The 11,982-nt window shown below is 45.9% G+C and overlaps 1 protein-coding gene across 3 annotated transcripts in view; it reads right to left on the bottom strand.

The window, feature by feature from the left end:
- The window catches only part of PAFAH2 (platelet activating factor acetylhydrolase 2), a 31,111-nt gene extending 20,778 nt beyond the window's left edge, over positions 1-10,333 (bottom strand). For 2 of the 3 annotated variants that reach the window (XM_007178681.3, XM_057556550.1), the window contains exons 1-3: positions 4,326-4,502; positions 3,204-3,357; positions 2,326-2,422 (exon numbers count right to left, since the gene is read on the bottom strand). In XM_007178681.3, coding sequence (XP_007178743.1) covers positions 2,326-2,422; positions 3,204-3,357; positions 4,326-4,415 — 341 coding nt within the window. In that variant the 5' untranslated portion in view covers positions 4,416-4,502. Of the gene's footprint in view, positions 1-2,325; positions 2,423-3,203; positions 3,358-4,325; positions 4,503-10,202 lie in introns of those variants that run through there. The other variant, XM_007178680.3, reaches the window with a different exon arrangement.
- Positions 10,334-11,982: the final 1,649 nt, after the last annotated feature.

Here is an 11,982-nt window from a genome sequence, read left to right on the forward strand (position 1 = left end):
TCTAAAGTCATGTGTTCACCTGCTCTCTCTATAAAATACCTGTCAGCTTAGGAAATAATATTTCTTAGCTTCTCTTCCCCACTAGACTACAATCTGAAAGCAGGGTCTCTATTTTATTCACTACTGCATACCCAACCCCAGCATAGCACATGGCAGGTACTAAATTTACTGAATAAGAAATCAACATTGAAAACCATCTTGGACTTCCCTGGTGGTGCAGTGGTTAAGAATCCACCTGCCAATGCAGGGGGTACGGGTTCGAGCCCTGGTCTGGGAAGATCCCACATGCCACGGAGCAACTAAGTCCGTGCGCCACAACTACTGACCCTGTGCTCTAGAGCCTGCAAGCCACAACTGCTGAGCCCATGTGCCACAACTACTGAAGCCCGTGCACCTACAGCCCGTGCTCCGCAACAAGAGAAGCCACCGCAATGAGAAGCCTGCTCGCCGCAACTAGAGAAAGCCCGCGTGCAGCCATGAAGACCCAACGCAGCCAAAAATAAAAATAAATTAATTAAAAAAAAAAAAGAAAACCATCTTGCTGCCTTTCTAGCCTCATCTCCACATCTGCTCTCCACTTCCTGCCATGCGCTACAGTTATGTGAATCCATATTCAGTCTCCTCTACTGGAATCAAATTCCTTGATTTGTTTATCTCTATATGTCCCACCTTCTTTTCATGCCAAGGAGCTGGCACAGAGCAGGTGCTCAACAGATATCTGCTGAACGTATGGAACCTAGCAAAACATAAATATTCATTGGGAAACTACTATTTTCCAGGTAATGCCCTAGGCACTGGGAAAGATAGAAGACAGACATGGTCTCTGCCTTTGTGGAGCTTACAATCTAGTTAAAAAGACAGACATTAAAGAATAATCACATAAGTAATTAATTCATTACAATTATGTTAAGTACTGAGAGGTACAGATTGTCTTATGAAAGCACACCACCGGAAAACTTAACCTAATATAATATAGGGGTCAGGATGGGTGTCCCTAAGAAAGTGACACCCAAACTAAGACCCTGAAGGTAATTTGGAATTAGCCAGGCAAAAGACGAAAAGGAGGAAGAGGAAGAGAGAAAGGAGAACAGCAAGTATTCCAGGCAAAGGGAACAGCCACAAAGCACAGCACAAATGAAATCCCTGAGGCAGAAACTAACATAGTGCCTTTAGGGCTGTTTGTCTGGAGAGCTGGAGTAGGGCAAGTAGCAAGCAACAAGGCTGGAAACTTTGTCCTGGACCTGCATTCAGGTAAGCCAATGACAAGAGCTGAATTAAGTTCAAAGGGCTATTAAAAAGATCTAGATAGGGAAGTTACATTCATTCATTCATTCAACAAATATTTATTGCACATCTACAATATGCCAGGCACTGTTCTAGGTGCTGGAATGACAAGATCATATTTGGTTTTAAAATAGATCTGCCTGGCTACAGTGTAGACAATGGTTTGGGTGGAGGTGGGAGGTGTGAAAAGGCAAAAATAGATGCCTTTGTGTAACACTTTGGGACATAAACTAGACTTATACGTTGATGAATGAACATATAGAGAGAATATTCACAAGCTTAAATAAGAACGCATGTACTACAGTTATTAAGCTATGTATATAACACACCAAGGTGTAAAAATCAGAATTCATGGGGAGAATTCTGAATGCATACTGACTTGTAAAACTTGGACCAGTGTTTCCCGAAATCTGGTGAAAGAGATCTTACAGCTCATCACCCCACGATCCTCCACGTAGAGAGACAGAGAGGAAAACTGGCAGGCGTGTGCACCTATTAGGTGCCTGTCTGAGTCCTCATAACCCACACTGTGGGAGCGGAATTCCATTTGACAGATGAGGAAATCTAGGTTCAGAGAGTTCTACCACAGTCCCGAGCTCACAGAGTGCAGTGGTATGGCTGAGATTTACAGCTGAGGCTGCAGGCTCCACGGGAGCAGGAGCGAGTCTGTCCTCATCACTACGCCAGTGCCCCAGGCCGAGGTGCCCTCAATGTAGGTTGAATAAATGACTCTCTGACCATAAAGCTCAAGCTCCTTCTAGTACTTCTGGGCTGTTATAGAGGAAGAAAGCTAAAAGCAAGTATTTATATAAATGCTGGAACATGAGAAGCAAAGGATATAAAAGGCTCCACCGGGTGAAAGGGGCCTGGGGGAAGGCCTTCTAGAGAAGGTGGACCCAGTGCCTTGGGATGAAGCACATGGTAGATAAGAAAACTGGCAAATGGAAATATGTGTTTCCCTGACCTTTGAGAATAAGCTAAGACTCAGCAGCTGCAACCAGGTAAGGAATATGACAAGGTCTGGGGCAGAGCAGCTCTTACCTGAAGGCTCCCAGGCCATGGGAGAAGATGATCAAGGGGTATCCAGAGTCCTTTGTCTTAAAGGGGCCATTCCAGCTAACAGGCAGGCGACAAGATCCTAGCAGAGACAAGGGCTATAGCATCTCCGGCTGAACGCGAAGGGCAGCCTGGGCACAGGGGTGATGAGGATATGTGGCCCTCCTCGCAGAAGAACCACCTTTTGCCCGAGCAGCCCAGGACAATCAATCACCTATTCTTTCCCCTTTTCTCCCCTAGGGAGCATAAACACAACAGAAAATGGGCAGATAAACCCAAAGGGGAAGTACTGAACAACTTACAGAGTAAGTCCCTGAGATGCCAAGGCAGCGGGTAGAGTTCCTAACAGTGGGGCCTTTGGGGAAAGGGGATGATTCAATGTCATCTGACCCAGAAGAAGGAAGAGCTAGAGAGGCAACTGCAGGAGACAGTATGCTCCTTGGCAGTTAAGAACGTTTCTTTGATCTACACTATAGTTGGCACAGAGTGGAATTAATACGTGCTGGGTAAATGAGTAATAGCCACTATCCATGGAACACATTCTATATCCCAAGCACTGCACTGGAGTACACATTTTACATACGTCCCACACTATAACCCGGCAAAAGTATCAGATATTCAGACACATTTTAAGTAACTTGCCCAAGCCCCACAGTTAGTAAATGATAAAGTCTGGATTCGAATCCAAGACAGTCTAACTCTATAACCAAAGCTCTTATGTACATAATTCTCTCCAACTCTCCATACCACACTGGCTAATGGATGCCCCACTACAAAAGGGCTGGGCAAAGCAAACTGTAATGTACTGTGTCTGCCTTGGGATCTCCTAGGAATATAATCAAGCAGCTGGGAGAGAATCTTACCCACAGCCAGGTTGAACAGCAAACCCCCCCAGCGCTTATTAAACTTCAGGTAATCAGCCAGGCCAGTGAAGTACTCATAGCGGGGAATCCACAGGGGCTGCTCTGTGGTCTCCTCTGCCTCTTGGCAGGGGTAGAAGAGTCGAAAGAAGCTCCCCTGTAAGGAAGAAAAGAGAGCAGCTGCTCAGAGCAAGAAGCCCAAGCATGGCTAGATTTCCCAACAGACACATTCAGCAGGTGTTTGGGGCACCAGCAAAGCACCAAAACAGGGAAACTCTACCTTCAATTCATATACCTGAATTTTGTATTCAGAAAATCCAGAAAGAAGCAATTTTATGTTTAGCATACATGCAAGGCTTATGTCATTTCAAACAGCCAACTGTATTTTGAATTACATCTGAGGGGTACTACAATATTCCCAATGCTTGAGATATCAAAAGGTTTACATCTGGCCCTGAGCCCAGGCCTGGAGGAGTCCCAGGAGCGAGGCATTAGCCCTCACGCTGAATGGGGCGGCACTGGTGGGTCACCTAGGACAATCCTCCAGGCTGGCCCCTGGGAAGCAACAGCAGCACACTCATTTTACACGGGAGTAGGTGAGAGGTTACCAGGAAGTATGTGCCTCTCACAAGGGAGGGGGGAGTTCAAGGGCCAGCAGAGAATAACCTAGGAACTGATGGAGGGAAAGTCCCCAACCAAAGTACGAGAGGGAAATAGACGAAGGCAGGAGAGGAAAAAAAGGAGACTGTCTTCCTACCCGGGTCAGGGAGTCAAAGGTCAATGGCACACGGTCCACTGCTCTTCCTCTCATACACTCAGATTAAGATGAGATCCAAAACCTTTCCAGGATCAGGCATCTGCTCTCAAGACATCTGACAGCTACCTTTGAAGCTAGAGGCCCCATTTCCTCTGAGCCAGAAAAAGAACCCATAATCTCTTGTCTATTGAGATGCTTCTAATTGGAAAGAGGAAGAAAAAGGTCAGGGAAAAGAGACCTAGGGGCTCTACAACCAAATCTAGACCAGCTGTAAGTCAGTTTCCCCCCACCTGGAATTGCAGCATCAGACTCACTATCGATAAGTCCTGTGCAGACAGAAGTAGCGGAGGCATGCTGGAGACACTTACCTGGAGACTCTGACCCTCCATCACATCCCCACAGCCTACGAGGTGGGATCCCGTGACAGGCGGAAAGCCCACGGACTGGTTGACCCCCATTTCATCACCAGTTGAACTGAACAACGACTTGGGCCGTGGCTGAACTTGACGGCTAGAGGGTGGAACAAAGAACAGCCTCTTGCTGGTTTCCTCTCAGCTTCCTGTTGCTTATTCATGTCATCTGCCACCCCTATCCACCCCTCCTTATCACCCCTCCTTCCCGCCGGTGACTCAGTCAATCTTCCACATCATCCACTTTGCTACACTGCCTTTACTAAGGTTTAGGGGCTGCTTTTTCTGTTGGTGGTGGAGAGGTAAGGAGATGGTCATGAAAAGGAAAGAGAGCCTCCATACTCCTCAAAACCCACCAACAAGTGTTTATTCAGCACCGATTATGTGCCCAGCACAGCAGTAACTGCTGCACAGACTATAACACAGACCTCATGAAGCTAAGAATAACAATAACTACTGCCATCAATTATTTACTCTGTGTCAGCACTGAACTAAGCTTTTTACATACGTTGCATCATTTCATTCTCTCAATAACTGTCTGAGGGTGAGACCCTGTTTTACAGATGAGGAAACTAAGGCATGAAGAGGTTGAATAACCTTCCCAAGTCACACTGCTTCTAGGTGGCAAACTCGGGTCTGTCTAATCCAGACCCGAGCTCCTAACCCTCACTGATCCTGCTCATGGGGAGACTCAGTTACATATACACAAAATCACTGCCCGAAACTATTAACTATAAAGGCACTTATGCCGGGCCTTGAAATATGAGGAAGATTTTAGAGGCAGGGGAGAAGAAGGAAAGCATTTCTAGAAAGGACATAATGTAAGAGCAGAAAGGGGCAGAGATACGGAAGAGTATGATGTGGGCAGGAGATCAAACAGGAGCCTTCAACATGGCAGGTGTGCATGCTCTGACTAGAAAACATTCCTGTAACTTGGCTGCTTCTTAAATTGGGGTTAATGCCACTGCTCTCCGTCCCTCTTCAATCACATCATCTCAGCAGCATCACGCTTACTCTGTGCCAGGAACTACACCAAGTGCTTTACATACATATATTATTTAATTAAATCCTTACAACAATCCTCTGGGATATGTATTGTTATCTCATCTTACAGATAAGGAAACTGATGCTTAATAAAGTTAGGTAATTTACCCAAGAACATAAAGCTAGCAGAGCCAGAATTTGATCATGGGCAGTGTGGCTGTGACAGTGGAGAATGCGAGCAAACTTCTTGATATCCACTCTATCCTGCCCTCCTACACAGAAGCCTTGTGATTTGGGTGGGGCTGATACCTCACTAACTTCTAGAGTTGGGCCAATCATCCCTTGGTATCCCCGTCAGTATCCGGATGAAGAGTGGGCTCATGACATAAGTTGGTCCAACCAGAGTAAAGCCCAGGACTTTGGTTTGATGGTTGAGAGTGGAAAAGTTCTTTCTTGTTTTGAGCTAGAGTGATGTGCGGATATGAAGCCTTGAACTGTTGCAGTCACTCTGCTACCTTTTGGATGAAGCTACTTGTGGAGGATGGCAGAGCTGAGAGAATCATAGAGAAATACAGTCATATTTGTGAAGACTTTAAGAATCTCTGGATTAGATTGTACCTGAAACCTGACCCAGTCCTAGACCTTCTAGTTACAAGAACCAATAAATCCCCTTTTTTATTTAAACCAACTGGGTTTAGATTCTATTGCTTGAACCAAAAGCACCTAAACAGAAACACTGAGTCCTGAGCCACATTTTCAGTCATTAGATTATTCTGCTTTCTTTAAGATGCTCTGGGATGGATCAGAAAGTTCAGGTCAAAGCATGCCTGGGCAAGAAGAGAACTTAGAGATCATTTCTCCTCACAGTTATCCTCTGCACCACCACCCCCCTCAGCCCAGTATATAAATGAGCTTTACTGATGAAAAAATCAAGGTTAAGAGGTTATGAGAGCTGCTCAAGAGGTTAAGTGAGCTGCTCAAGGTCACCAGAACTATTATTACACATAGATCTCCTCATTGCCAACTTCCAATTGTCTGATCTAATGGAAAACCCCAGACAACCAATAATACTAATGCCATTCTATTTAACTTTGGAAGATAGTAAGTGATATTCTTTCTACTACAGACTTCTTCATTTTGTTTCTCTGAAGCAAATTTAAAAATAAACCTAATTCATTTTAAAAAGAAGCTAAGCCCCTGATGCAGTCAGTGGACTATTCAGCCAAAAGGAAGCTGAACGTGTGCTGCTTAGTCTCAGACCCTGACCTTTTCCCCTTGAGGGCAAATGTACAGAGGACCCACGGCGGGTGGGGAGGGGGCACAGGACACGGCACCCACATGACAATGAAGCAGCAGCAAGTTCTCACTGCCATAAAAGTGGGTCAGACAAAATACTGTGGGAGTTCCAAGAAGAAAGAGAGCTCCTTTAGCTTGGAAGTGGAGGGCAGGGGAAGATAGGAAGATTGACTTTCGAGTAGAAGAATGTGTGAGCAAAGGCACAGAGGTGAGAAAGCACACTTGAGAAACCTCAAGAAGTTCGTGATGGATGCAAGGTGAGAAAGGAAGATGTGACCAGATTTGGAGGGTAGCAGTCCCTCAAGTGCTAGGCTAAGGCGTTGGAATCTACTCTAGAAATGAGGTCGTGCACATGGGAGATATAAAGTCTGAAAGACCCAAGTTTGAGGCCCAGCTCCTTCGCTGCCTAGCTTTCTTACCTTGGGCAAGTTACCTGATCTCTCTAAGCCTGATTCCCCATCTGTACAATGGAAATGCTACCCATCCTCATAAGGTTGCTATGCAGATAAAATGAAATAATGCATTTAAAGCACCTAGTGTAGTACCTGGCTCTTAGGAAGTATCCAGGAAATATTTGTTGATTGTGTGAAAAGTAGAAACAATAGGATCTGGCAACTAAGTGGATCTGGGGAGTTATGGGAGAGGGAAGAGCCAAAGATGAGTCAGGTTTCAAGACTCGGTGACCAGAATGATAGTAACTTCTTATAGGAAGAGATGTTGGTCTTAACCCGAACAGAGAACACTACGTGAGATAGGAATCGGGATGAGGGCACTTGAGAACAACCAAACAGAGGGGAGCAGAACTCTCTGGCAGTCCTGGAAAGTTTCTGGGAAGGTCATCAACTAAATTAAATTTGGAAATAAATAAAAACTAAAGAAGCTAATTGACCAGAGTGAGGCTAACATGAAAATGAATCTGCATTCCCTGGGCTCATACTGACTGATGCACAAGTAGAATGGGAAGATGGGAAAATCCAATCTGACTTGCAAATTTTGCCTAAGAAACATCCACACCGAGCATCCAAAGTCATTTCTAATAAATGCCATGGAATTCTCCAAGGAAATCAGCCCAGGTGTCTCTACCTTCTTTGGCTCACCTTATCTAAACAATTCGCGGTGGTGCCTGCCTAAAGGCCTCTCTACCCATCCAAACCTGTCCCAACCATCAAAGCCCAGTGAAATCTCTGGTCCTCTGTGAAGCTTTCCAAGTCCTTCCAACCTTCCCTCCTCTCAACTCTGAGTACTGTCTGCCTCCCTCACCTGATAACCAATCACAGGCTGCCTCAGGACAGCTCTTGAATTAGTACGTATTCTAGCAGTTTTCAATCAGTAACTTGCCTCCAATAAGTGGTCCAAGTAGAATCTAGATCAGAAGTTCCTGAATCTATTATCACAGTCAACTGGAAAACTTTTCAAAAATATAGGTTTTAGGGCCTCATTGCCAGAGGTCAATTAGTTTATAAAGCTTGCCAAGCTTTCTGATCCCCAAGGTTCAAGAACCTCTGGTCCAAATGGTACCCAGGATTTTTCTTTTATTCTTTTATTCAGTCTGATTTTTCTTTTATTCAGACGTGTGCATGCAGCAAATATTTACTGAGTGTATATGGTATTCCAGTCCACCATTTTCATATTAATGAAATGATAATGACTGTGATACCACTTAGTTTAATCCCCATGGCCACCTAGAAGCATGTTTCTTCCAGTTACTAGGCTTAATGCAGTGCCCTGCATATAACTGGCCTCAATAGTCAGTTTATCCAATGAATGCTATTTAATTTTTTACACATGTATGCCTTATCTCTTCAGATATGCTACAGAGGTAGACTGTGTTTTACATTTCTTTGGAGTCCAAACCATCTATCCTCATGCTTTCTCCACATAGTAGGGACCCCAAAAATGCTTCCTTTATTTGGCTTTGATTTAAACCCTCTCAATTCTTTAATCTCTGTCTTTTTGATCTAAAAATCAGGCTATATGGTATAGTGGGGGAAAAAAAGCTTTGGTGACAGTCTGAACTCCACTTCCATCACTTAATTGGCTGTGTGACCTTGAGCAAGGTCCTTCAATTCTAAGCCTCTGATAACTTCTCCACATGATAGAAATAATAAATCACTCATGAAGTTGCTGATGAGGATTAAATGAATGTATGTAAAGCACCTGACATATAGAAGGCACTAAAACCATAACAAACTACATGACCTCTCTCAGCCTAAGTTCCCTATAAGTAAAATGAGGACACTTCATAAGTGAAAATTAATAAGAAAAGTGATATTGCCTAGGGCCTGGTACATTTTAAGTGCTCATAAAATGCTAGGAATTAATTAACAATGCTATGGCTCTCTTTCCTCATACCCAGGTAAGCTTTTTTTTTTTTTTCCGGGATTTTTGTGGTTTTCTGGATTAAACCCTTTGACAAAATGGTTTCTTTCCTCCTGGCCTTTTCGAGTCTGAGACACCGCTCCCAAAACCAGCGTCTACTAAACAGGTCCAGAAGAGCCCAGAGGGAACGGATAGGGCTTACACTGCAGCTGTCCATCTCCTGCTGGGGCCCCGTTTCCAGTGTTCAGGGACCACCCTTCTGCCAGCTGTGTGGACTCTTCATCACTGGCTATTTCAGGACAGAGTCCAAGACAAGCACTTCTCTGGGGTTTCCTTCCAGACAAAGCTCTCTGGAGTCTTAAAGCTCATTAGTCTGTGGTCTCTGGGGAAGTGAGGAACTAACATCCTGCTCTCAGAGAATGGAGACACCAAGTGCTCAAGGGGCAGGTTTGAGCAACAAGGGGACAGAGCTATAAAAGGAGCCAAGAGTTTTTCAGAGCATTAATAATTATAGTAAAAATAATCTCTCGCTTGTGGAGGCTTTACAGTTTATAAAGCACTTTCACACGTATTAGCTTATTGGCTCCACAACACTGCCTAGAGCTAAGACGGAGAGAGCAACTGTCATCTCCATTTCGTATTATGGGTTGGCCAAAAAGTTCGTTCAGGTTTTCCGTACCATCGTTCGTAAAAATCCGAACGAACTTTTTGGCCAACTCAACAATAGCTGAAGAGAGTGAGTCCCAGAGAGGCTGTATGATCTGCCCAGGGTCACAGAGCGAGAGAGCTGCAGAGCTGGAATAAAACACATGTCTGCTGACTTCCAGTCCTGGGCACTTCCGTGGATTGTGAAGAAGGAATGGTGACCCTTCTTTCACTAGTATGAAAATCAGGAAACTGAGGGTAAGAGTGAAGCACATAAAAAGTGTGTGGAGCACAAAGAAGGCCACATTTCAGAGAGGTGATGCCGTGGGCTCGGGGTGGGGCTGTGGGCTCCGAACGAGAGAGCTCACCGTGGGATTCCAGGGGCGCCGGGAGTGAAAGCGCAAGATGATAGTGGGAGAATAAAGGGTGAGGGCGAATATTGGAGGTGTCTCAGTAGGAAACAGAAAAGATAAAAGACTAATGTGGATTAGTCTGGGATTGAGACGAGAAGCCCCCTCAAACCGGGCTGGAATGCGAGCAAGTCTGCAGACCCCTCAGTCCAGAATAGAAGCTTTCTCCAATCAAACTTACCCAGTCAAGTTGACCTCTCAGAAGCAACCCAAATGGTCAACTCGACGGAAACGGGAAACTGCCCAGGAGCCAGTGGCCCTTTGGTAGTTGTAGTTTCCAGAACTCGAAATTAGCGCTTAAAAGCATTTCCCGCCTCTCTGTCCGGTACTATAACTTCCGAGGTGCACCGCGCAAGATGGCCCATTACGACCCGCCCCCAGGACTACAATTCCCAGAGTTCTACACGGCCCCTCGTCTTGGTGTGAAACCGCCCAAGGCCCGGAATGCGGTGCGATTCCTCCCCCTGGTGGTCGAGAAGCCGCCACCACGATTACAAAGCCCGAGCGGAGGGTTACTGCTTATAGTCCCGGTTAGTAACCCTCCGCCTCACCGTTCCTCAAATAATTCCTGGGCGTGCCTGGAGATAGCCTGGGCTTCGCTTTATTCTCAGGGACGTGAGGAGGAGGTCTGAGCTTGTTTTGTGTTCTCCACCTTGTGCTTCCAGTGAGAGTATAAGACTGATCATTCAAATTAAGGGCGCATTTCCCACCAACCCTACCTGTTGACACTTGTGGTATTCCATTGTCCTTCTTCAGAAACTCATGGCCAAGAACTGAGAGGAACCTGAGAGATTCCTCCCCGCCCCTCCGGCCCCAGCCCTTCCATCCATCCTCACTTTGCTGACACTATGCTGATTCTTAGGGACACACTGGTGAACAAGTTACTGTCGCTAGCCTCGAAAGAATTCACAATCCAGCGGAGGATTCTGACAAATGAAGAATTACACAGTGATACGAGCTCTAATGGGGAAGACGCAAGGGGTTATAGGAGCCTTCTTGAAAGGCAGCACCTGCCCAGGCTTGGGAGAAATGGGACGGTGTCTTCAAGGCTTCTTGGAGATCTTAGAGAAATGTTAAAATTGAGAACTGAAGGAATAGGACTTAGCCAGGAGTACGGGGAGTATGAAGAATGTTCTACACTCTGGCTGGAGCACAGAGTGTGAAGGATGGGATAGAGAGGCACACATGAGGAGGGAGGCAGGACCACATCCTCAGGAGTCTTGTAAACTTCCATGAGAAAATTGGATCATCCAGGCATCTCAGAAACTTTCAAAGGCTTCCTACTACCTGCTGAATGAGGTCCCAACTTCTCAGCTTGGCATTCAAGGTCCTCCCCAAACTGCACCCCCCCACCCATCACCACCAAGTACTCTGAAGTGTTGCTCCTGGTGTCCTCTGACAGGAATCGCCTTTCTTCGGCCCTGCCCCGCCCCCAGCTACGGTCACCTCCTCGCCAGTCTCAAGATGTAGCAGGTTCTCATTGCTACCTCCACACTTTTATTCATGCTCTTCTCTCCACTCTTCCCTGCCTGATGGCCTATCTAATCCTGCTCTTCCTTTAAAATTCCTCTAGATCCTCCCTCTCCATGAAGCTTCCCTGCTTTCCCTCCAGTCCCAAAGGACCTCTGCCCCCTCTCAGTTGCTGGGATGTTTGTGTGCACCTTTCGTTTGGGGGCTTATGTCACACCACTCTGTCCCATCTCCTAAGTGAGAGGTCTTAACTCTGCAATAAATTGTGAGTTCTTTGAGGTCAGATGCTAAGTCCTACAGCTGATCGCTCCACCCACCAACTCACATACCCTCAAATCACCAGTGTCCAGATTCCATGCTTCAGGCTTCTTTAGAGTCTCCTCTCCTCTTGACACACTGTCACCACCACCATCCTTCCAGGAACCAAGATAAAGTCATCAGGAGAGAGTGATGGCAGCACCACGTGTGGTAATCAAGCCCCGGATTTAATT

Source organism: Balaenoptera acutorostrata, chromosome 1, assembly GCF_949987535.1.
Source record: "Balaenoptera acutorostrata chromosome 1, mBalAcu1.1, whole genome shotgun sequence".
Taxonomy (NCBI): Eukaryota; Metazoa; Chordata; class Mammalia; order Artiodactyla; family Balaenopteridae; genus Balaenoptera; species Balaenoptera acutorostrata.